Source organism: Cardiocondyla obscurior, linkage group LG08, assembly GCF_019399895.1.
Source record: "Cardiocondyla obscurior isolate alpha-2009 linkage group LG08, Cobs3.1, whole genome shotgun sequence".
Lineage (NCBI taxonomy): Eukaryota > Metazoa > Arthropoda > Insecta > Hymenoptera > Formicidae > Cardiocondyla > Cardiocondyla obscurior.
This window is the reverse complement of record NC_091871.1, coordinates 6,760,697-6,786,181: the sequence shown is the minus strand read 5'-3', so window position 1 is coordinate 6,786,181 and position 25,485 is coordinate 6,760,697. Positions and strand designations below refer to the sequence as shown.

General features: G+C 43.3%; 1 protein-coding gene and 1 long non-coding RNA gene across 7 annotated transcripts in view; one reads left to right on the top strand and one right to left on the bottom strand.

The window, feature by feature from the left end:
* By (focal adhesion protein tensin) overlaps positions 1-13,213 on the bottom strand; it is a 148,768-nt gene extending 135,555 nt beyond the window's left edge. For 2 of the 6 annotated variants that reach the window (XM_070660923.1, XM_070660921.1), the window contains exon 1: positions 8,150-9,926. In XM_070660923.1, the coding sequence (XP_070517024.1) occupies positions 8,150-8,242 (93 nt within the window). In that variant the 5' untranslated portion in view covers positions 8,243-9,926. Of the gene's footprint in view, positions 1-8,149; positions 9,928-13,198 lie in introns of those variants that run through there. The other 4 variants (XM_070660919.1, XM_070660920.1, XM_070660922.1 and 1 more) reach the window with 4 other exon arrangements.
* LOC139105067 (uncharacterized) lies at positions 24-20,202 on the top strand. Its single transcript, XR_011546124.1, has 4 exons — positions 24-925; positions 1,046-1,089; positions 19,084-19,192; positions 19,306-20,202. It is a non-coding gene; the product is annotated as an uncharacterized lncRNA (long non-coding RNA).
* The last annotated feature ends 5,283 nt before the right edge of the window (positions 20,203-25,485 follow it).

Genomic DNA, 25,485 nt, shown 5'->3' with positions numbered 1-25,485 from the left:
GAGTGGTGGGAGGAACGGAGCGAGCGCGAGCCTACGTGCCGCGCGCTAGGTATATTCCCCCACCACTCCCACTCTCGCTCTGTCCTTCTCCAGCGGTCGCGCGAGCATACACATATTACGCACAGCACGGCAAGCACGTGTCTCCGTACCGAAATTCGCACTTCCGTTTAACGAAAACCGCCCGGCACGAGAACTATATTCTCCTCTCTATTTTCCGTGTAAGAAGAGTACGTGCGACACGCCGCGTGAGGAGAGTAAGTGCGACACGCCGTGTGAGGAGAGCACGTGTCGCCGCCGGTTCGTCGGACGTTCCGGAAGTTTCGTTAAGTATTCGGGCGTAATTTTTCGGCTTTATTCTGACCGCGAGTGACGGACAGTAACGCGCGGAAGTAATGAACAATTGTCGCGATTGGAAAATCACGGTCGGGATGTTCGCGAGTGTCCAGTGCGCGGAGGGATGACTCGACACGTGCTACCTGAGAGGAGGAGGAGGCCCAGGAAGGGTATCCTGCCCCGGCGGAGCAACCCAGGGGTAAGTAGTATCAATATTCCTTCCGATTACATTCCGAATTACATTCCGAATCTACTATATAATTTTGTCATTTATCTGTTACAGCAAGAGAAACTCCGCTGCGTCGCGTCGTTCAGTGAAAAGTGCCGAAACGCCGATATGAGTAATTTTACGAACCGCAGCCGGTTCGTCGGTCGTTTCGGGTGTGCCGATAGTTACCGGGCGCTTTTTATTACGATTATTTTTTTACGGGAGTGTCGAAAAATCACGCGCGACAGTGTTTAATAATTTTCGCGATAGTAATTAATCCGGGCGCGGTCGCGAGTTTCTAGTGCGCGGAAGGATGACTCGTCACACAAACTGAGAGGAGGAGCAGGCCCGGGGGGCATCCTGCATCGGCGGAGCAACTCTTAGGTGAGCATCAATTTATTAAATAAAATCTTTAATAAAAAAAACCTTTATCTTTTCTTTTATTAAATTAATTAACTGATATATCGTCATGTCTACATTAATTTTTTTCTCTTTATGTTACAGCCACCGGCAGAAATCAACAACTCCGCTGATGTTCATGCAGAGTGGTAAGTCGCAACATTTCTTTTTGTAATTTGGAATTGGGTGGGATCTCTTAAAAAATAGCGCGCGCGTAGCTCGCGCATGGTTCCTTCTAGTATATTTATAATTTACTTAATCATATTTATTCTAAAACATGTCAAAGAATTATGAGTTCAAAAGTAGTCATATTTTCATCTCAGTGTGGCGGATGAACCGTTTTCTACTTCAGAGCGATAGGAACGCGATAAACGTAATCGTTCGCGCGTTAAGATATCTCAGTCGGCCTGAAAAGGCCTCGCGAGGTGGTCGGGAACGCGGATAAGACCGGGGAAGATCGACAGAGCAGTCGTAAACTATTTTCGTTCGACGCAGCTAGCCGATCATAAACTTGGAACGCATCGTCCGCGACTTTTCCCCGCAGCTTGAAGTCGATCGTAAACGCTTTGCATTCGCGGAGTACGGCGCGAGGAAATGCCGCGCTTCGTTCACCGAACGTTTCCCAGTATCGTCCGGGCGGATTATCATATTACACGTACGCGCGACAGCGCGCCGCTGACGCTTTCAGATTCACTTTTTTTTTCGCTGATACGAGATATCCGCTCGACGAGACTATCGCTCACGTAAAGAAGTGCCAATAACCATCGTTTCGCGATCGCGGAATACAAGAGTTATACCCGCGGCGTATGACACACCGACTATTAATATACCGAGATGCGAATACGCGACGAGATTCATCGGAAGCGAAATAATGCCAGAGTTGCGTGAAACGTTCTTTTTAAACCATCATGTATTATTATATATTATATATAAAAGAGAGACATTCGAGGATTAATTAAACGATCAAATCGTGATCTACGATGCCAAAGGCAATATCGATGCGAAAGCGTCTTGAGCTTTATGCGACGGGTGCCACACGCGGAGCTTTCGATTCTTATCGAAGCCGGCAACGGGTCGGCGAAGTGGCACGTCAGTTTATTCGAAACAATAACCCGACGATCGGACGTTCGCGCGCGGAGGTCCTGCTTCTCAGTCCTACCTTCCTTATTGCTCAATGTCCAAGCTCGAACGTTTATACGCCAGGCTGACGTCTCTCTTACGCAAATATGAGATACGAGACACGATCGGATAGATCGCGGAGATCTGACAGGGAACGGCGGCATCTTCGTTGGAATTTGTCATTTCGCATCGTTCGAAGCGTATAATTAATATAGCGGCAATCATTTCGCGCGTCCAACATTAATTATACCGTATTGTACGGGATGATTATAGGTTGTTCAATGAAAATATCTATCTTCCCAGAATCCTGTGTGCAGAATCGTTTTAACGAAACCCCCCACCGTCGGAAAATATAATTTAAATTATATTTTAATATAAGTATAATTACTTTCGAACAGTGGAATTAGCAATTGCATTTTTACGCTGCCGATGAACGGTTTAGTGCTTTATCCATAAACGATCACAATTAAATCGTACGATTATGATAAAACCTATTGTTTCGTTTCCCACGGCGCGTTGTGCATTATTATAATATTTGACGTCGGTACGGAACACTTCCTGCCCGCAAACATCGATTAAACCCGGCGAACAATGCGGCCTGAAAGTTCGTAGTTGTCCCGCGCAACAATAACGAATAAGAAAACAAAATAAATATTACAAATTTTATTGACCGATTATCGCGGCGACAATGGGCAATCAAAACGTGCCAGACAGCGGCGTAATTCGGCGGAATATTTCACCCGAGAAGGCATATTTAATATTAAACAGGTATAACGCATCGCGTGCAATTACGTTTCGTACGCGATATAAATTTTCTAACGTATGAAATTCCCGCGGCATTTATTATCCCAGGAACATTCGGAAAAAAAACTACGATTCAGCGTTGATCACGATTAATAGCAAACGTTGGTATTTAATTTTTGAGACAGAAAAAAAAGGCGTAAAAAAAAAATGCATGACTGGAAATATCTCCACATCTGTTCGTTGCAAGAAGGCTAACGTTGCTTTACTTGACGATTGGCCTTTCGAGACTATAATACAGCGCGAGAATGCGCTGCGCGTTCTGATTGTAGAATTTTTAATTAAAGCAAGCCGTCGTAGCAGTTGAGAAATCCCGAGAGGTCGACCGTCGTCGTCGCGAACGGTGCAAAAGTCGAGATGTCGTGATATCGCGCGATTTAATCTCCTTGTATTCCCCCGTATCGCTTCTTTCGTCCTTTTTACGCATTCCCCGCGACTTAATGCTCGTTAAGAGCCTCCTTAACACCGTCATGCTCTTTCCGCCGGATATTGCTTCCACTTAATTTGCGCCGTAAAAAAAGTGGAGAAGCTACTCTCCGAGCGCGGCGAAACAAGCGCTTGCTTAATATTCAATAATTTATAATTTTTTTTTTTTATTTCGCAAAAGCGAGCTTCGAACAAGAGTTTTACGTGCCATAAAAAGTTACGTCTATTAGCTTATCTTTACTGAACCAAATAGAAATAAAGCACCGACGCAACACATTTTGCTTTCGTTATTAAAGCTCGTTAAGCAGACGCACTTGTTTGCCGACGTTAAATTTCGCCGGCGACGAAAAAGAATTTAAACGAATCTAAATATATTTATAATAACGTGATTTTAAATCGTTTCGAACGTACATCCGCGACAGGAATCCATGCATACGCTTGAAATCCCGAGCTATATACGTATGCGATTATGTAAATAATAATGAGAGTATTTCAATTTGCATTCGGATCACCGCCGCGAAAGTTATTGGTTTATTACTGAAATTATACAAACACATCGGCTTGACGTTTCAAATGAAAAGCGCATCCCTTTGAGTGCCCGGGACATTCGAAGAGGCAAGAAATTTATTAATGCAATCTTGGCCGCCGCTCGGAAGCTCGCAGCTTGCAATTCAATTTAATTGCAGACGAGAAACGAGAGTCACTCGCTTATAATGTAACTTTAATCTCGGGCGAAGGCGACGCAATCGTTTTATGAAGTTGAGATCTTGTTTCTATTAATATCGCTCACTTGTTATTGTTACTAAATGCTAAAGCACTTTTTATTCATTTAACCATCCGGGAAACGCAATACGATTGCACCGCCATTGTTTCATGTAATATCTTTTAGAAAATTTTTAAGAAGCAGTTTAACTTTTTTTTAATTAACTAGCAAAGTTTAAATTTTCAAAGCATAAAGGTACAAGAAAAAAAAAAAAAAAAAGAAAGCAAGTGTTACGACTGGTTGACTCTTGAAAAAACTCCGGTGAACACGATAATTTTCGTCGAAAGGTCAGTAGGCACACTAACGATTTCACGGACCCACAGACTCGTAGTTTGAGTTGAAAGATTAAGAAATTCACGTAATTATACCTGAGTCATTGACCTGGCGAGTACATACATGGCGCGTAGAGCGTAGCTATTCAACGCGATTACACGGTCGAATATTTCGCGCGCCAGCTTAAAATTTAGTTTACGCTTTATCTGCGATTAAAAGTTACGTTGCTGCGCCCGTATTTTGAGTATCGAAATGAGCATGGAAAAGCTAGGTAGTAAGGTAATATTATGACAGCGCCTACGAGGTGTAAGAAAAATACGTGTGCGAAGAGCAAACAACGCGGGGTATTGAGCAAAGCCCGGAGTAAACGTACTGTGAGCGAAGTGAGTTCATATGCGTAGGTAGAAACCGGCGAACGTGCGAAGAAATCTAGCCTTTCGAAAGATATTGCATTGCCCGCTTGCTAATGCTTAAAAACCTCGGATGATGTTACAAAACTAACACGAGGGTAATTACTTCGCGTATAGATAATTAGTTAAAACATCACGCGACAATAATGCGCGATAAGAAATTAAGAAAGAAGGGAAACGTTCGCTTTTACACAGCCGTTTCCGAGATCTTAGATTACGGTCTCTTAATTTAATCTCGCTACTGGACATTACAAAGCGCGCTCAGCTTCCGCTTTTGCTTCTCCCACGTAAAAGAAAATCGTTTTACATTTCTGCAACGGAATACAGACGTGTATATGTATCTCACGTGGAATTTAAATTAATATAATTAATATATACAACCAGACATTAATTACTTTTATTATTTTTTTTTTTTTTTTTTCTTTTACGTTAGTTGCATAAATTATAAATAATTGTATAAATTTCTTTACACGCGTGTATTTTGTATGCTTCAATGGCTTTCCGTCGAGGAAGAAATTGGCGCGTGGGCGAGGGGAAAAATCGGGTTTGTCCCTAGGGCACTCTAATTTAATTGTCAGTCTTTGCATCGCGAAGGACCACGACGGTGGGCGGATATTTCGTACGCGCGTGCATACGCACGCGTGCAGGTGCACCGCCTCGCGTCGGCACCGATAACAGTACGGTTATAATAACAGAGATCGGGCCGGCGTTCAGAAACGCCGACGCTAGAAAGCCACGGTGGCCGGGATAAGCGGTTGCACGGAAAAACCATTTTCTCGTCGCGCATCTATCGTAAACGATCTCCGCTCGTGTACCGGTTAGGTCCGGCGCGGTCTCGCCCGTTTTACGGAACGTCTGTGTGAATAAAAAATCCCGCGGCACCGAGCCTCGTCGTAAAAGTCGGCCACTGATTACGATTATTTTTTCACGATTTAAATACGAAACGTCGGATACCGGCGCGAGGTGTAAAAAAATAATATTTTGAGAAATAATATACGACGATGAAGATATGAACGTCCGCGTTCGCGGTAATGTATGATAATTTCTTTTTATTAATTTACTGTGGGAGGGAGGAGCTTTTTATTGGGCAGTATTTCTGCGAGTCTGAGATTTCATTGCTCGTCATGTGCACCGTATGCATATTCGCGCGTATCGCTGGCGCACCAACACGCCCGCTTTTAATTCGCGCTCGTGTACGTGTATGTCGTTTTATGCAGGTAGGAATGGTGCTCCGCTTGTAATCGTTTCACGGAATATCGTATCGTGTTTAAAGTGCCGCTTTAATGAAAATGCCATAGCGTGCCTCCGCGGGTGGCTTAGTGTTATTTGATTGCTGGCTCTTAACGTTCGTTGTGTTTTTTCATTCTTTTTTTCTTTTTATTATTTTTTTTTTTTTCTTTTTTTTTCCGTCTCTACCAGCCACCGATTTACTCTGGGCTTATTTCCTCTCTACGATTAGCGTTATTGAAGTCGAGATGTTGCGTCGAATGGAAAATTTTCCGTGCTCGTTTGACGAAGCTAAATTTCGCCCGCCCTATTAATTCCGGCAAATTCGTAATTGATTGGAACGGAACCGACGGGACTTCCGTCGGTTTTTGCAACGAGCCCGACCCCGGCGCTCTCGATTGTCAGGCATGTTTATTTTTGCGACTTGCGAAAACCCCGCTTTCAACGACGCCCGCCGCGAGCGATATGCAAATACGGAAGCGAGTGACGTGAATTGATCGCGTAATGACTCGCTCGCGAATTAACTCGTTCCCCGTATTTACTTCGCGCCCTTTTCGCCGCGCCGGAAGGAAATTCGAGTTTAATCGAAACGGAACGATTAGCGAAGTCGCCCATTTAACGTTTATCCCCGGCGCGGAACGGTTTAACGCTGATTATGTTGCATTTTGAACGTGTACGTGTGCGGCGCATCTGTTGGGACAGCTTGTCCGATGCACGCGGTATGTGGCGACCAGAAACCTGAAATACGAGCCCTTCGCGCGAACTCCTCATGCCACCTAGATAGAATTTTTTGCTTTTTAAATTGTAATTTTACCCGGCCGTACGAAGCTACGCCGTGTCCTCCGTATTTCGATACTTCTCAACTGCGAAATAACACCGCGATATTTCGCGGAAGTATAATCGACCACCGGATTATTATTACCGGAATCAGATTCCCTTCGGGATTTAGCAATTAATTTTTACGATTTATCCCGTCGCGATATGTTATTACTATCGGTGATAAACTTTATAATTTACGCGTCTCCCGAAACGAGAAAGTTTGACGGCGGGGGAAAATATTTCACCGGGAAGGACGTCGATTTAAATTAAATGTCCGGATCCTCGTCATGTGAAAGGTATTAAACTCGGGTAATGAATATTCAAAATTTCTGTAAGAGTAATATGTAATGACCGCGCTTCCTCAGAATTTGTAAACGTGACCGGAAACGTCCACGCTTTAGCGGCGATTGCGAAACAATATCACAATAATATCGCGCGGCTGTTTCGACGCGCAGCGAATATCACGACTCCGCGGCTCGTTATAATGTTAACAAGTGGCCAACACTACGTCTGTTATTACCGGCTTAATTGCCGGGTCGTGCCCGAGATATCGTTGAATCGATGGTGGTACCCGCGGGGCGCCCGTCGGGGCCCGGAACCGAGGAAAAAGGCCGTCCTGGAGAATTAATAAATCAGCTAGTCGGCGAAGAGGAGAAACGTTGACCACCGCGGCGTCCCTCCATCATCTCGAGATTTCGTATCTCCCGATCTTACGGCGTCCCGGGACGAACAAAACTGCCTAATAACCATCGCCTTAAGCGGAAACCCTCCTACATTCCGCCGCGCTAACGTAACTAAGAAGACAGCCTTTTGCTTTCTTAATAAGTCGTGCTACTTATTAACCGCGATATGATCCACGTCTTTGTTCGATTCTTCTTCCTTCGCGTACTTCACTGGGTCGGGTACCCTCGGGACGCCGGAGTTCGCGATAATTGGAAAAACGGGAACTTATTTTCTCTCTCGTAGTTATTTGTAATTATTTTAATTAATTATGATCACTCGAGAGCGATTGCAACCGGACGCCAAGTATTTTACGAGCCAATAAAGCGAGCTAAATTTTCTACGCGCGCGAGAGGAACTTCAGTTTCGTTCGTACATCACGATCTAAAGTATCAGTGAAATATAACCAGGCATCGAGGCACTTTTTCCGTTTGATTCAAGTTGCTCATTGGAAAATAGCTATGAAACAGAAGGGCCATGTGTTGCCGTAGTGAATTAATCGAATGAAGCGGCCACACTTCCGAAAAATACTTCGAAAGGCGCAGTTTAAATACATCGAACGCTCGTTCGGTTCGTTACGGGATTTATAACAAAGCAAAAAAAAAAAGAAAGAAAAAAGGTTTTGCGGAAAAATTTTAATAGAAATCTTACCTTGACAAGCAGGTGGATCGGTTGACTGACGCTGAGTGGCTTGCCCCTCCTGGCCTTCCCGCCTCCACCACCCAAACACTTTATCCACGGCATTCCTGGAGCGTTTCCTCGCCTCTGCCTGTTATTCGCAATTCCCTTCTCTCCTCTCGGCGCGCTCTCGTGTGATTCTTCTCCGGCTTCCGTCTTCTTCTCCGTTGTTTAAGATTCCCAGGCTTTCTCACTTATCTTCTTAAAGCCCTTCCGTGTCCGATGCATCGCGCGATGATGTTCTTGAGTTCGTGGAACTTGCGGTTGATTTTTTTTTTCTTTTCTTTTTTTTTTGTTTTTCTGTTTCTCGAGCAAATGTGTCGCGCAGGTTTATCGTGGAAATTAAAAATAATCGGCAGTTTTATCTTGAAGTCTTAGACACTTGGCTGATAATTCGATGCACTTCCAAATTCTCTCGACGCTCCTTTTAATATCCAGTGCGGTTAATATGTTAGATAACGTTGCCGCGAAGATTTGGAAAATAAAGTTGGCGTGCGATTTTATAACTCGAGCGAGCCTCGAGGATGCTCCGCCGATGCGATTTATATTTTCACGGTGGAATGAATTTTTATTCCGCGAGATGCTCTCAAGTTGTTCGCCAACAGGATTTTCACGACTCTGGCGTTCGCATTTTCACGGAAGTTGCCGTCGGGCGGGAAAACTTTTCGGTGGAACGAGCGGCGCGCTCGGCAAGATTTGCGAAGATCTTTCCGGGACGCTCGCAAAGAATTGGTTCCGTCTCGAGCGTAATGAAACCTTTATCTCGCTGTAACTTTAAGCGCTCGACATCTTCGGAAATTTCATAACAGCGGCTGTTCACACCTCGAAAGTGTTCTTCAGGATCGGTCATGTATTCAAATAACGTCCAACAGATACGTCTCGATTAATTGTCGGCTCTTCGAGAGTTCGTCCTTGCCTTTCTTTCGTGCTTCTGACGGTTCGAGAGCGTCTGTAATCGATTCTGTAAAAAAATCGACAGTTTAAGTAGCGTTTTAAGTAGCGTTACGTACGAATATATTATATTTTCAATTAACAATCGTAGCAAAAGCAATTAGCGATGCAATAAACACGAGTATCATACAGTTTAATCCATGAAAATGCTCAAGTTTGTTATTGCTTCGTTGTGAGCTTCGTTTTTGTTTAATTAAAAACGCTTATTACATTTCATCACTCGGATTACGACCGCTGCAACTGTTCAATTATTTTTCACGCGGCACCTCTATTTTTTTTCCCTTATTCAACAAAGTCCTGAATTTGTCGTTGCTTTCATAATAAGTAAAAGTTAAAATATTATTTCGTTATACAGTTTTTTTTTATCGTAATATCGTCCGCCGAGTAGCAAATAAAATTAACAAACGGACTCGCACTCGCGGAAACTTTTAAGCGTTGAATTTTCGCGTCGCTTGATTTTTCAAAGAAAATTTTTTTTTTCCTCCGCTTTCGCTTTATCCTGCGTCGAAGATTCGCGAGAAGATCCGCGTGCATTGATTCCCCGCGTCGGTGGAATTTAATTCGCTGAAATGCCGCGTTCACATCGGACACTCCGATCCCGCTTGATTAAGTCTCTCGCACTTTCGGCGTAAATCCGCACCATATCTGTTCGCCCGACGCGGTAACGTGTGGTCCGCGACAAGAGGGAAGAAACGGGAAGAAAATGTCGTCGCGGAGATGCGTTTTCCTCCTGGCTTTTCCCTCACGTGGCGCCGCACCGGCGTGAAACGAGCGACGTCCGCTCTCGCGCACGGCTCTCGCAAGACTGGCGGCTGTCCAGCTCGCTATCGTCGATTTTATACGCGCCTTGTCAGCGCACCCGGCTCCGGCTCCGTTCGCGTTATCGTGGAAAACGTTGCTAGAGACATAAACGCAGTTTCCTCGATCAATTTTCGCTCCTGTGGTGCAACACGAATTGCATTTTCGAATAAAAATACGCAACGCGAAGACGTGGATCTCTCGCAAATCGCAAAAAGTTAACAGAAAACAGAACCTTTTTTTTTATATAATTTTTAAAACAGAACAGTCAGTACCTTTCGTCGCAAGTCAGTCACAAATGTTAATTTCACAACGATGCAAAACAACTTTGATCCTAATTGCGCTTCGATTTTCGGCGGGCCGTCGTGAAATATTTATGAAGTCATTATCGTTTATCATCGTATATTATAGATATATCGACGGCTTATTACATTATCGTATTGCGTTACACGGGTATGCGGCCGCGCAGCGTCGTTTTTCATCTCGTAATAACGGCGGCACGTCAAACTTTAATCGATGCGTCCTGAGAAATTCAGATCGCGGTCTCCTATTCTCATCGATCATAGCGCGGTTCGAGATAACGTCCGGTCGCTTCTGTCGCGCACTGGGGGGAATCAATTAATTTCCTATCACGATGAACTTACAACGAATAACGCCGTCAAAAACCCAGCCCACCGCCGCGGTATCATCATCAGCGCTGTTCGCGGGGATCGTAATCTTCCGACGGCGCACCAACGTCTTTAACTCGATAATCAATGCGCGATCACGGCTTTTATCGGTAATATATGCCGTTTTACGACGTCACGGAGACGAGCCGTGCTCCGAGAGCAAATTCCGTCGCGATCAGGGATAGATTCCGATTGAAAAGTGTCAAAGACCCTCTCCGTTCTCGTTGTATCTTCATTCCCGTCTCGATCGAACGTTACGCGAAAGTCGTGCGCCGCATCGCGTGCCGGCCGCTATTATTTAAGGCCCGTGTTACGGCGCGGGGGTCTCTGCGATCTCCCGTCGAGGCCCACCCCGGGGTCAGCAGCACCCTCCCGGTTACGAAACGCGGCCCGCCGGATCGCGGACGTTTACGCGTTTATACCGATGAACTCGTTAACCGATTCCCGTCATCCATTAGAGGAACTCCGTCCGTTCAGCGGCTTAATTAATCGATCGACTGCCGCGGCATGACCGATCGGATCGAAAAAAGGACGCGTGCACGACCGGGGATAGGTTCTCGGCGACCGGTTGGCTCCGCAGTCTGCCGGCGACTGACACAAAATGCCAGCCGGCGTTACGAGGAGAGCCCACCGAGCGGCCCTACCGACCAGCCGGCCCGAAGGGACCGGCAATCCATGTCGAATAGCTCCGCTCGTAGCATCTGCGGCTGTGGAGTCTCCGCGATGTCTGCGGAGGCATGCCGGCGGTTTCGAGGTCGCCGGGCGATCGATTCAGTTCCGGTTGCGCGTTTACAGCACAACTTCCGCGGGATTACGTCGGAGGAAGTTAGCCCTTTGTGCGGAGACGACGGTGTACATAACGCGCAGGTGCACCGGTGCACTCCCGCCCGCTTTAGCGAGTTAAGCACACCGCATTGAGGCTTGCCAGATAGTTAAGATATGCGAGAGAGCGAGCTGCGTGTAGAGAACAATCGTTATTGCTTTCTACACGCGTTCGTACACGTAGATCGCACGATCAACTTAAAGTATATATATCTTTTTTAAATGAAATTTTTGGGAGGGCTCACAATGCTCGTGTTTAGAATTTCGTGAAGCGGTTTGTTTCAGAGCAACTTTCATCCATCACTCTTTGTTTAAAGTTATAATAAAATTAAAAGCTTTTATGGAATGAGATAATAAATCGCAAAATGTATTTTAAATTTCGACTAAAAGAAGAAACAAAAAAAGTAGAGTGATTTATCTCAGTTCATCCGAGGTTGTTCATTTTTTGTAGCACGAAATAATTGCTTGCTAACGTCGCTTATAAATTTAAATTAAGTAGCACTTGGCAAAAAAAAAATAAGAAAAAAAGATAGTGTGTAAATAAAATAGTCGACAGTTTGCGTAATTTGTGTGAAAGTTGATCTGAATTTTCCGTCAACGAATTGCGACAGGCTCGAAGCCTTCTACTATATTAACCTGGCTGTGTGGCGCTAAAATTAATCGGCACCGGAGCACCTTCGGCGGTTCCAGCTAAACGAGTTATAAATCGGCCGTGGAATTTCAGTTAATCCATTTAAACCGCGCGAATTTTCGAAGACCGATGATAAAGTGCCGTCCGCGCTAACGACATCGAAACGCAATCCAATTCCGTGGACTCTACAATAATCGCCCAGCGAATTCCGGTCGTGTTAAAAAGAGTCGCTAAATTCTCGTGTCTAATTGCGCGATTTAACGCGGTTTGTCGTTTGCAGAAATAAACAGTCGCGCAGTTTTCCGACGAAGAACCTTTGCGCACGGAGCTCCGCCGCGAATTTCCCTGTTCTTTGACGACGCTCGCCGCTGGTAGAGCCGCTAATTAAGTTTGCACAGAACCATCGTCGCGTATAAGACGAAGAAGCGTAGTGACTTTCTGGTCGGAGGAAGTTAATGCGAACGGAATACTTAATATTGGGCGCGTGAGCCACTGTTGGTTTCGTAAGTACGTACTCGCACGCAGTACAGGTGTTTGTACAGGACATTTCATTTAGTGCCATCCTGATGAAACGCTTGCAAAACTCTAACGCTTCGTCTTCTAGACTTAAATACACTCGGAAATAAATTTATGCTAAAACATACCGCGATGTCAGTCGTGAACTAAGAAATTCTTCTTTCTGTTCTTATAATTATTCTTATAACATACCAATACATATTCTTATAATTATAAGGCGAAATAACAGTATTTAATTTCTCTAAGCAAGCCACTGTCTACCGTAGCAATTAAACTTAACAATTCCAAAATGATTCCCAACTATTCTCTGACACACCTTAATATTTCTTGACATAAAATTTACTTCCGCGCGAAACGCGAAACGCAGGTGATCTTTCCTTTTCATAACTTCGCGTTTGAAGATCGACGTTAATGCACAGCAAGCTATGGGAATGATTGATATAGCACGAATTACATCAAACTTTATGTTAAACACGAAACTGCAATATCGTGCAAACCGGTGCATGACGATGCGCTGACCCGAAGCTTTGCGCCTTGCTCATCTTTCTCGTCCGCCGTGCACAAAGTCGCTCATCGAACGCGAAGTCGCATTTTGCCACTAATGCGAGACATATCACGGCTTGACGTATAACTCACCCCCTTCCTCGGTAAAATGCAATATCGTATTGCGTCGGAATACACCTATGTGCGATGCCAGTGGCGTATTCGAGAGAAAAGCTGCAACGATGCCGTTGATGCTGTTGAGTCTAGTCATTTTCCACATCGTTTACGCACCTGAAAATTTATAGTATTAATTTAGGACTTTGAACAATATAATTTTGACAATTAATTAATCATTTTCATACCTATATTTGTTATACCTATATTTGCTAGTTTCTCAAATGCTTTAGGTAGCAGAATCTTTTTTCTCGCGTAGTACTAGTCAATTTCCACATAGTTTTCGCACCTAAAAATTTATAGTATTAATTTAGAACTTTGAACAATATAATTTTGACAATTAATTAATTATTTTCATACCTATATTTGTTATACCTATATTTGCTAGTTTCTCAAGTGCTTTAGGTAGCAGAATCTTCTTTCTCGCGTAGTACTAGTCAATTTCCACATAGTTTTCGCACCTAAAAATTTATAGTATTAATTTAGGACTTTGAACAGTATAATTTTGATAATTTATTAATTATTTTTATACCTATATTTGCTATATTCATATTTGCTAGTTTCTCAAGTGCTTTTACTAGCAGAACCTTCTTTCTCGCGTAGTACAACAACCTAAAGAAAAAGAAAAAGAGAATTAAATTTGCAGGAAGAATAGAAAAACGTAAAGGATTTATCTAACCTAATTTTTTAACGTAATTGCATCCACTTCATTACATGTAGTAACGCGATTTACGTTTCCGAGTAACTTATATTTTTCAGGCGTAAAAGAAACGAGCGGCATCCGGGAAAAGAATTTTGTGCGGCAGCTCGAGAGAGCTGTCTTAGCGAATTAGCGGGATAAAATAAAAAAAAAGACGGGTCCGTTCCGCGAATGGCTCCATTAATCTCCCCGATATTATTAGCCCTGAGATCCCTCAAGTCTGATTCACGTGCCACTCCTTCGATGTTATCCACGAGCGGCCGCAGAAGCGATCATTACGCCACTGATCGACGCACACGCGTGTATATGCAATGCGTGGACGGTGTCGTGCTTGAGAACAGTCAGGCTCGATGTTATAGCGTATCGCTCTCAGAGCACATATCTAGACCGCACGCTGGGACCAAGTGTGCCAACATGACGTTCGTAACGCGACATTTTCAGTCTAATTCCGCAATTCGTTCGATTGAAATTCCGCACAGTTTAATAAACTGAAATCTTAATAAACCTGAGATCAATTACTTTTACCTTTAATTGTTTGAATTTCGACGTCGTTCAAATAAATAGCCTCGTCACTGACCGTTTCATGGATTTTTCACGTACTCCGAGTGCTAGAAATAAATACGAAAAAAATATGCAAATGTCCCGGACTAGAAGCGAATGTGGAAACATTAACAAAAAGAACGGGGGGGGAAAAAAATTCCAATTGGCGAAGGGAGAACAAACGGAATATCGCCTGCGAAGATCGACGTGTGGATTGCAAAATAATCCGAACTTACGCTTTTCAGTGACGTTCGGATTTGCGCGAAAATCAACCTCGCCTGCTTTTTCTTTTTTTTTTCCTGGCTGTTAAAAACATTCGATGCCGATACGCCGTCCGTAATCCGCTCGTTGCAGCGCAAAGCGGAATCGCACTCTCCTGAAATTTTATTTTAAATGTACAATTAAATGTGAGAACGAATGGCACAATCTCTGAAAGGGAAACGACGGACAAGGTTCGCTTTATACCTCGTGAAAATTAAACGATCACTTACCGTTCCGATCATTCGGTCGTTCGCGCGAGCCTCTCGCTGTGAATGTCCGCCACGACAATTTCTCCGTCTCGTCGTCCGAGGTACCGTATTTAGCGAGGGAATCATTAGTAATAAATCGTCCTGCGATCACGCCTTCCCCGTACTTCCGACTTCGCGCAATTCTCTGGTCGCGTGGCCGTCGTATGCCGTAAATTCCTGGAAGGGACAAGACTGCTTATAAAAACGCCGTACCTCACCGCGTCGCTTTGCCGAGATGACGCCTCTTCGTTGCACCGGATCTGCCTGGGAGCGTCAGGCCGGGTGCTGCACTTACCGTTATGCTCGTTCGTTATGTTTTCATTGAGAAATAAAACCCCACGCTTTGCGGCCTGTCCTCCGCCGTCGAAAAATACGCACCGCGATTTTCAGCCGATCCGCTTCCTCCGCAAACACGAACGGAACTTGGGCGATGGATATTTTCTGCGGGCAAAATTTGATCGAGTGCAGTTGCGAACTTGTGGCTCTTTTCTATGACGTCGTGTTAAAGTGTGTGCGTGAACACGGACATGACGTACGCGAGCTCATTAGCGATGAGTCGTAATTAGTGATTTTATTCCCTGCGAATATTCGCGTTCTCCGTTCGTTCATCAAGTTTTATTCACGTTATTACTTACGTTTTTCGTGTAAAGAATGCCGAGGACATTGTCGCAGTCGTCTAAATTGTGATCCGAAGAGCACCGAAATTACGTCGCGATTGTCCAGACGTCCATCTTCACAATTACTACTAAGACAATCATCTTCACGTACACGGCGCACTGTTGCACGCATGCGCAGCCCGCGATAAGTCCCACAGCGCCTCCGACTCCCAGCTAGAGAGAAATCACGCCACCAGCGCTGCGGAGCACGGTCGTTTCTCTCCGAGTGTTCGCGACTTTCGCTTGAAAGAAATACTAGGCGGTTAATAATTTCGGTCGGGAATGTTGCCTACGGCGAAGGGCAACTGTCGGAACGTATTCGTTGCCGCGGATGACTCGCGATCGTCCAAATATCCATGTTCACAACTACAACGACAACCACCTTCACGTACACGGTGCATCGTTGTACACATGCGCAGCCCGCCATAATCCCTGCAGCGCCTCCGACTAGAGAGAGATCACGCCACCAGCGCTGCGGCGCACGGTCGTTTCTCTCGAGTGTTCGCGAATTTCGTTTGAAAGAAGTACTTGGCGGGTAATAATTTCGGTCGAGAACGTTGCCTACGGCGAAGGGCAACTGTCGGAACGTATTCGTTACCGCGGGTGACTCGCGATCGACGCGGATTCATCGACGTGGACAATCACCCGGAGTCACCATGGTCGGAGTCGGTGGCCGAAATCTCAACAATCGACAAGGACATATTCCGGTAGCACGGGCACGGGAGAGCAAACACGGATTACCCGCGAAAGAATGCCTGATTCCCCGAGTGATTGAAATATCATCCCGTGTGATCTCCGAGGACAATTGCGCGTTCTATCTCGCGGCTGGATCGTGACGCAGCAAACTCGCGACGTATTCTCGGACTCTTTCGTCGGTCAAACGTTCGCGGAGCGACACGGCGGACATTCGTGAATCGTATCAGCGACGCGTAAGTGTTAGTGCGTGCGTGTGTGTTCCCGGAATCCGTCGGACTACTTGGAGGAAAACTCTTCTCTCGAAGGACGTTTCGCTCGTGAAGGATCGTTTAGCAGTAGCTACCGTATGACGACCGTCGTGATTCTTAAGTGAGTCGTATATTTTATTCGCAAATTGAATAATATCAGCCTCGAAGAATCCTCTCCACCTCTAACCGGCCCGAGATTATTATACCTCGTAGAATCGTTACGGCCCGAAACATTCGCTTCACATAATCGCTTCACTTTCGCTGATCCTAACTTAACCTAACAATCGAAATTACAAACCACACTCGAGTCCCAGGTTTTGCATAATCCGCGCGAAAAATGTTCAGAATACGCCCGACAGTCGTTCATCATCTTAACGCGACGTTAAGCTGCCGGTGCAACGATCGCGGCTGATCGAACGGTAAATATCCTCCTAATTGAACGTAACCCGGATCATTATTCTAATACCCCCTCGTTTGCGCAGCTCCCCGGCAATAAGCACGTCGTGTGAACTTTCCATAAATCGTGACGGTATTAACAAATGCCCTTTTGCCGAATGGTAACGACGGCAATTAAATGCTTTTCAAACCCGATATTACCCGGAGTAAAGTCTGAAACCGCTCCGGCCTCGCGTCGAGACTCGTGTGAGTCTTCCAAAAAAAATCTACAAAAAAATCCACGCCACATATTTACGGCGTATTAATACCGTAACGTATATACCTCGTTAATATTAATACCGCGAGACGTGGGCTGGTTTTCTGCTAAATGTTAAACTCGAAGAGATATCGATAGGAAGACAGCGCGGATCCGATACTTTCGTAAAATTTATTCCACGTTAATCTTACGTAAGTACATATTATTACCGTGAGCGGCAGCCGGGGTCTTTGTCGAATCTATTGTACCGATCTCGTAACAGCAGCTTTTATCGAAAATCAGGCAACGGTACTCCCACGTCCCCCGCCCGATACTCCCAGCTGATGCTGTCCCATTGAACAAACGGGAATACCGTTCGAAGCCCCGCGTCTCCTACGCCGTTTCCCCTTTGTCGTCACAATCGTTCCACCGACGTTAGCGTTCTTACCTCGCTTCGTAACGAGATCACCCATTCACTTCGGTCCTTCCGTCCGCTCACGAGCCCGGGGTGTCGGGCTCCGCTTTTCAATCTATTTTCGACAGATACGTCGCGTGCCCGGCCTTCACACCTGGTCCCCGTCCCGTTTCCGACATCTGTACGTTGTTTCGCAGAGATCCCCTTTCCACGAATCGATCTCTTTTTTTCTCCCCAGATCGCGATCTCTCGCTTCTTCCTCTGCGTTGTATTTTTGAGATGAGAATCGTCTCTGGTGGAAATCGAGAAGACTCTCGACGCGTAAACAGTTTTTCTTTGTAATTTGAAGCACGCTTTTGATCCTTGTCTTGAGAGAAAAGTAGTACATTTTGAATAGTAAATTGCGTAATCGAGCAGAAGACATTGTTCTTAAATATGAAGCGTGTAGAAAAATAAAAAAAAAAATAAAAAAGGTGAAAGCAGCATTCCGGCCTTGTCCGTCTCTGAAATGTATATTTCTCGTTCGTGTGCACGCTCGCAGGAACACGTGTAATGGCATGATCCAATGCACGTTCTCTGAGTGAAATGCAAACGGACATATTTCACTCGGAGTGCATGCAGTCGATCGTCCTACACTTTCTTGCGATACAATGATGCACAGAAACAACAAATAGTCATTTCACAGAGAGAGGATCAGGACGTCGTTTCTCTTTCACTTTTAAATGACGTAATCTGACTAGAATAATATATGTTGTAATAAATTAAGAGATACGATTAAATATCTACGTTCAGTAAAGTATAAAATTATATTTCATGTAATTAAATTAATTAAAATAGCTTTTATTTTTCCGTTTTCATTTTGATCAACGCTGAATAATTTTGGGGAGTTTATTATGCTATTTTACGAGAAACGTTTCGAGTGTAAATTCCGCGGCACTCGTCTAGACTAATCTCGGAGGACCGCGATGACAAATGAGCCGGAAACTTTCCTAGCCGACCTTTAATTGGACATTCGGGCCGTCCAGGTTGCACCGATGTTATTATCGGACCAATTCCCTCGAGAAATCGTCGTTATTTTTCTGTCACGCGGGCAATAAGACTGTTTTTTATTCCCCGCTCACGATTCTTCGGCGCACGCTCTTCACGAACTACTATAATCGCGCATAATCACAAGTTTGCAACGGAGGTATAAATTACTGTTCGGTGATATCAAAGCGATACCTCAATGTCCAATTTTCTACGTGTATAATTATAATCGCAAATCGCATTCTCGGGGTTTTTGAACACCGTTTGTTTTGAGGGTTTAGGATTTTCGACCGGCCGCTTTTAAAGTCATTGAACATGCATTGAAATAATTAATAATGAAATAAAAATCGTAGTAAGGTACCGGATAAAAATTTAAAACTTTGTATATAGTACGACATATGTATTTTATAAATTAAAGATTTTTTTTCTGCTTTACATTGCAGGCAGTTACTTGTATCCTGTGAGTGTCCAGTGCGGAGAGGGATGACTCGACTGTCTGAGAGGAGGAGGAGGCCCGGGACGGGCATCCTGCATCGGCGGAGCAACTTATAAGTAAGCATAAATTTATTTCTTTGAAATCTTTATTTAAAAAATTTTTACCTTTTTTTTAATTAATTTTATTAATTAATATACATGTCTAAATAAATATATTTTTTTTGTTACAGTCACCGGCAGAAATCTTCAACTCCGCTGATGTTGCAGATTGGTAAGTCGCAACATTTCTTTTTTTAATTTGGAATTGGGTGGGATTTCTTAAAAAATAGCGTGCGCTAAGCGCGCGCATAATTTTTTCTAGCGTAACTTAAAAAAATTAATCTCTTCCGAGATAAATACTTAAAAATTTAACCCCTTAAATAAATGTTTTTTTTTTTTTTTTAACGAAGCAGTTCGCTTCCGTTAGCGCATATCGATGCCATTCGCGTTCTTAATATGGAGAAGCTATAAAAGAAACGGTTACATTCGGGACAGTATAATTTAGCATGCTAGGCACGTTCAACCACATGCAGGATCGAATTTAACATCGTCTCTACTTCGTTTTTCAAAAGGAAACGTTCCGTACTATTAAATAATTCGCTTTACAATCACTTAGACAATTAACATTACAATACATTTTATACATAATAAAAATATAGAATATTAATTAAGATTTAATCTGTTCGTAACGTTCAGCTCTAACAACGTTTTAAATTATTCCAATCAGAACACTTTCTGATTATACTAATTATTTTTAAAAATATCGCGGTGATCTCACACGTCTGTCTTCCCCTTTTTTTCTTCCCCCAAGCAATTTATTTCCTTCGAATACCCGGGAATATCTAATTCCAAGGATCGGCTAGGTGTGACTCATTTTCTTTTGCGTCATCGATGATCTATTTCCACCACCCGGTATATTAATCCGGATACGCAGATCGGCGAGTGGCTTCATCGCGCGCGTCTCACGCAAACAACTATAATGACTTAACAGACCCCATCTGCCGTTCAGGTACGAACAGGGGCGAAGGGAGAAGGGTCTCGAGTCACTGTCAGCGACTTTAAATGATGATAATGAAAATCAATCTATCCTCCGGGACATGCGTGTCTCCTCGCGCGTTCACGCACGAGCGATCCCCGCCGTGCGCTCGTTAGATTTATCAGCCGGTGCTTTTAATTACGCGTGGGTAATTTTCTAACGACTCTGCGCGACGTAAAAGATAATTAGATAAAAACAGAGTGAGGATATTAGACGTGTCCATCGATAAAACGTCCCCATTGCGCGTAAATAAAAATTAAAAAGACTTATTCTGCATCGTTGGCGTTTAAAAAAAATTCTACGTCAATTCTTCGAAAGAAAAATTAGTCTTAATTATAAATGATCGAAAGTTTTGTTATTTAAAATTCACATATTTAATTCCGTTTCTCCGGCGTAGTAACCGCACGTACATTCTTCGATCGCTCGTGACAATTCATCGCGCGTTTTACGGGTTTCTCCTATTCCGTTTTCACCGCAGAACACGCCACGCATCGATGATGCACACGCACTGTCGATGCACGCACGGCGCGTCGGCTATGACACGCACGACCTGCGCTTTTCAGACCGCGGCTTTTTTTTTTTTTTTTCTCCGACGCTCTCACGCCGCCAGAATGATCGTCGGCGGACAAAAGAAGCGGCCGGAAGTTTCGCGCGGAACGGGATGCGGACGTTTTTACAGAAAGCTCGCGGAAAAATTGGCCCCTCCGTACGCAATAGCGCGCACACGCGCGAGCGGCGACGCGGTCCGTCACAATGCGCCGGTAATTGATCGTGAAGGGGCTGGTTGACGTATTTTCCGGGAACGGATTTGTGTCGGCGAAACGCCGCGTACTTTTTTTTTTTTATCCTACTTAATGAACAATCGAAGTCGCTTTCCGCGCGATTTACGGTTCCGCGAAACTAAGGCCGACGCGTGACCGTGCGTGTGCCGCCTGCGTCGATTATCGTCATCGCTTCCCGCGGAAGATTTGGTAACCGACGATTAAAAATACATATCACACTTTTCGCGAAAATTAAGTGTCAATCATATTTTTTTAGCGTATTATTTATTATTATAATTATTTTTAATTCATTGACTGTTGATGCAAATCGAACGGAGATAAATGCACGGCGCGTTCGGAGTAACGTTAATTTTTAAGTAACGCTCAGGTTGCGCCTAGGGTCCCACGTTGCAGCACACGGATATTAGATCCGTAAATGTAAAAGGCTAATTTATAACAATTATCCAGCGGAAAGTAATTACCGAAACCGACACCCGACAAGGCGGAGAGGAACACCGTTCATTTTTCACGGCTCTGAGTCATCGGCGCCAGGTGAAGTCAGTTCTCGCCCAATATAAAGGGGGAAAAAAGGCGGACCCCGGCTAATTTTGCAAACTTCCGATTGCACCCTGTCATAATTACGCGCCGTCATTTCCTTTATCCGCCTTCCGAGAACGCGACGCAGTTTCGTTCAGGAAGACGTCCCCGCGACGAGCGCGCGCACATCTTTGTTCGACGCGGAAGCGCGCTGTCACTGACAATTACGTACCTATGTGCCTGTCCAACTGCGACACCCATCGGCGACTTAAATTTCTCTTGAGAATCTCTCGATACTCGATCGTACTAAATCGCGAATATTAGATCAGCGCGAGATAAATTTGGCCCCTGCGCGCAGCTGAAAATCCTCAATAAACATACATTTACAGAAATCGCGACGGGAATTAAAAGAAATTAATTTCAGGTTTGCGTTACCGTTAAGTTTACCGATTTCAGAACGTAAGTCGCGATCGTACGATCCTTCTCGCCGCGACTCGAGGCGGATTCGCGCCCGCTGGTTTTTGCGAGAGGAGCCGCGATAATAAATATTCGGCCTCTCGAAAATCCCTCCACTATATTACGCGGTTAATGGACACTTTCACAATACGGGCGGTTTGTAAAGACGCGTCGACCAGGTAACTACAATGCATATATGTACACACGTGTTCGCTAATGGCCGCGTATTGACGATGAGCCGCCGGTACAAAGCAAACTTGATGGCTACGAATAACGAGCCATTGTGTCGATCCGAAAACGTATGCCCCTCTTGCTCGTGTCTTCCCGAACAGTCAATATAACAAATAACATCCGTTACTTATATTTGGTATAATGAAGTTAATTTTACTCCGGAGTAAATCATGCGCGTCTTTTTTTTTTTTCTCTCCTCTCGCTTTCTTCTTATTGCGCCGAGCAGTTAATTTAAGCTCGGCCGAATGGCTCGGTTTTCCTCTGCGCTGCAACTTATACGAAGAGATCCAAGTGCGTCCGCGGTTCTGTTCCATTCTCATTCGCTGAACTTCTTTTCTTAACGGCACTGATTTTCGCTGCCAATTTTTTTTTTTTTTTCTTTTTTAACAAAACCCTTGAAACGATCCTGATAATCTTCTTCTCGCGCGACAGTTTCCTTCTCGGGTCTCCTTCGAATGTTATTTGCTCGCCCGTTAGCACACGGCTGAAAGGACGCGTTACGACTTCACTTGCGTTTGTTAACAAGCATTGTAAAATGGAATACGTGCGCATTTCCCGCACTTTTTTCTTTTTTTTTTTTTTTTTTTTAAAGCACCGCCGCTAAAGAGAGTCACGTGTTCCGCTTTGTGTGCGCGTTACAAAAGAGGCCTGTTGCGCCCAGTCCTGAACGGGTAACTTCGTAACGGCTCTTCATTATTCGCGATAGATCAATGGCGAAGTCGTGCATGAAAAACATTATAACTCGGCCAGGTGGAAAATCGTTTGGCGGAATAAATTTGCAAAGTCGATCACCTTCGCGACGAAATCGCGCAATAAAATCAGCGACGCAGGATTGGGCCAGCTCGAAATATAATTCCGCGCCTTGCACGAAAACTCAAACGTTTGCTAAAATAATATCCGCGATTACATCAAATTTAAACATAAGATAATATATTTTTTGAGAGTTCAAAGTGTTAAGTACAATATCATATTAAATTAAATTACGTAATTGAATAAAATGAGATTTAAAAAAACTTATTGATAAAAAGTAGATAATATACTTCCGTAAAATTATGGATTGTAATTTTCTAAAGTTCACTGTATGTCACTAGCAATATGCAATTATTAAACGGTACGTCACGAATGTGATTCGTTTTCTAAACGCGAGTTAGCCACGAGTTCTTCTAGTGAGTTAAGTAGGTTGAAATTTACATGTACGTCGACGGCAGCTAGTGTACGTAAATTTAGCGTCGTGTGCGTAGAGTTTCATATGTGCCTCATGTATGTACCGCGCCGGCCGGTTGCCGATGACTGATTTCTTTCCGTTCTCTCATCCTTTGCCTCTGCCGCCTAAGATTACGTACGCTGGCCGTTGTCGCCGCAGAAAATGTCATATCTGCCCTTCGATATACGTGATGTACTCTGTCTCAAGAGAAAAGACTTGCGTCCGCAGTAACTTTCATTGGAATAAGGCTTATAAAAAATAATGAATCAATGAAAATATATAATAATTAAAATAATTTTGAAAAATGTTTGGAAACTTGACTGCAAAATTGATATAATTAAATGCGATATTATCAGTAGAGAATAAATGATTATTATTTCTTTTACATCAGCAGATAGTAAATTATCTTCGACAAGTAAAGGTATGCCGACAAATGGTACTAAAGACAAATTGAATCTATACGTAATACTATTTTATTAAATATTATAGAGAACAATAGTATGAGTTAAAAAATAAAATTTGTTTTAACAGTCGTAATAAATTTTCTGTGCAATATTAATAATTTTAAAAGATAAAGTTTTAACCTCGGTTTTAACACTGGCTGTAGAGATCCATTTCTTCCGTTTGCTATTTTGTCGACGTTAACTCCATTGGTAATGCGTTATTAAAAGTAAAAAGATTAATTTATTTAGTACAAAATCTACATTACACGAATAAAATACTAATATTTATTGCTTCATCAAATAAAAAAGAAAAGAAAATTATTTTTTATTCACAATTTATAAGAAATAATAATCATAAAATTATCAAAATTATTCTACTCCACTTTTAATTTAATATTATATAGTACTTAAATTACTGAAGGATAATACTGTGGTCTGCAATTATATTCTGTGATTTTTTTTATTTTTCTTATTTTTTCTACAATATAATTCATGTGTATATATACAAAGGTCTATTTAACGCTACATTATCATGTATAACTTATTTTATAAAAATAACAACAACGAAAGAGAGTGTAGAAACAAATATTCATACCCGCGAAAAGCGGACGCGTAAGAAAATGACTGTGAAAATTAGATTTTCGAAAGCACACGCTCGTTCGACGACAAAGAGGGTTTGGTCCTCTGTCGGAAATTTCAAAATTATTCGTACGCACGATAACTTCCTCGTAAAAAAAAAAAATAAAAAAACGAACTTTATCTCGCTATTTAATTGCTCATCTACGTCATACAGAGTACACGTGTATACATATATGGCTCGCTATAACGTATACTATCTCCGTTTACAATATGATATACGTGTCGCTCTAAATTTATAGTATACTCGCGCTTAACGCCTAAATATAGTTATACATCTTTTTCTGCATATTTATTTCTTATGTATATACGTAGTGCCCTTTATTACCGTATGCATGGGGGCAAAATAGGAACTGTGATCGCCTGATGTACCTTGTTCGTCCGTTTCTCTCAAATATCCAATTACGCGCCGCTTCGTTATTTTTATCTTCCTTTATCCGCGAGCTCTTACGGGCTATATGTTACTTTTAAGAATACCAGATGCCTTAAAAATCGCTTCCGCCACTCCTCGGTCGTAATAAAACCTAAAAAGAATACCAACCCGTAGCTCGGGCTTTCGCGAGCTTCTTAGAAAAATGTAAAGTCTCGAAAGTAGTAAAAATAAAAAAAATAAAAAACGTTAGAAATTTATACGTCGATCTCGAACCGTGATAGGAATATTTTAGTTACATTAATACGTTTTTTAGTTAATATTACGAACACTCAAATATCTTTAAAAGTTTATGACTCGATAGAAATGAGCGTAGATTTCGTTCGGCAGGGCAGTTGACGTTTTCAATGGAAAAATAAAATTGTTTCTTCGGTCGTTTGGTGAAAATTTTAAATATGGAATATTAACGTGCGATTTATCGCAAATGGAGCTTTTATCGGCGAGTAAAGCGTTCGGACGAATACGTGGTGCAGTTTGCGTACAAACAGGCCGCAAGAAGGCACCGAGCAACGCAACGCATGAGCTCCTGAATCTTTACGACAATTAAGGAGAATGGCCGCGTGCAAAAGTAAGACGTGTCGCAAAATTTCAATTGATCGCCTGCGGCATTTATCTCGTAATAAATGTAGCTAATTAG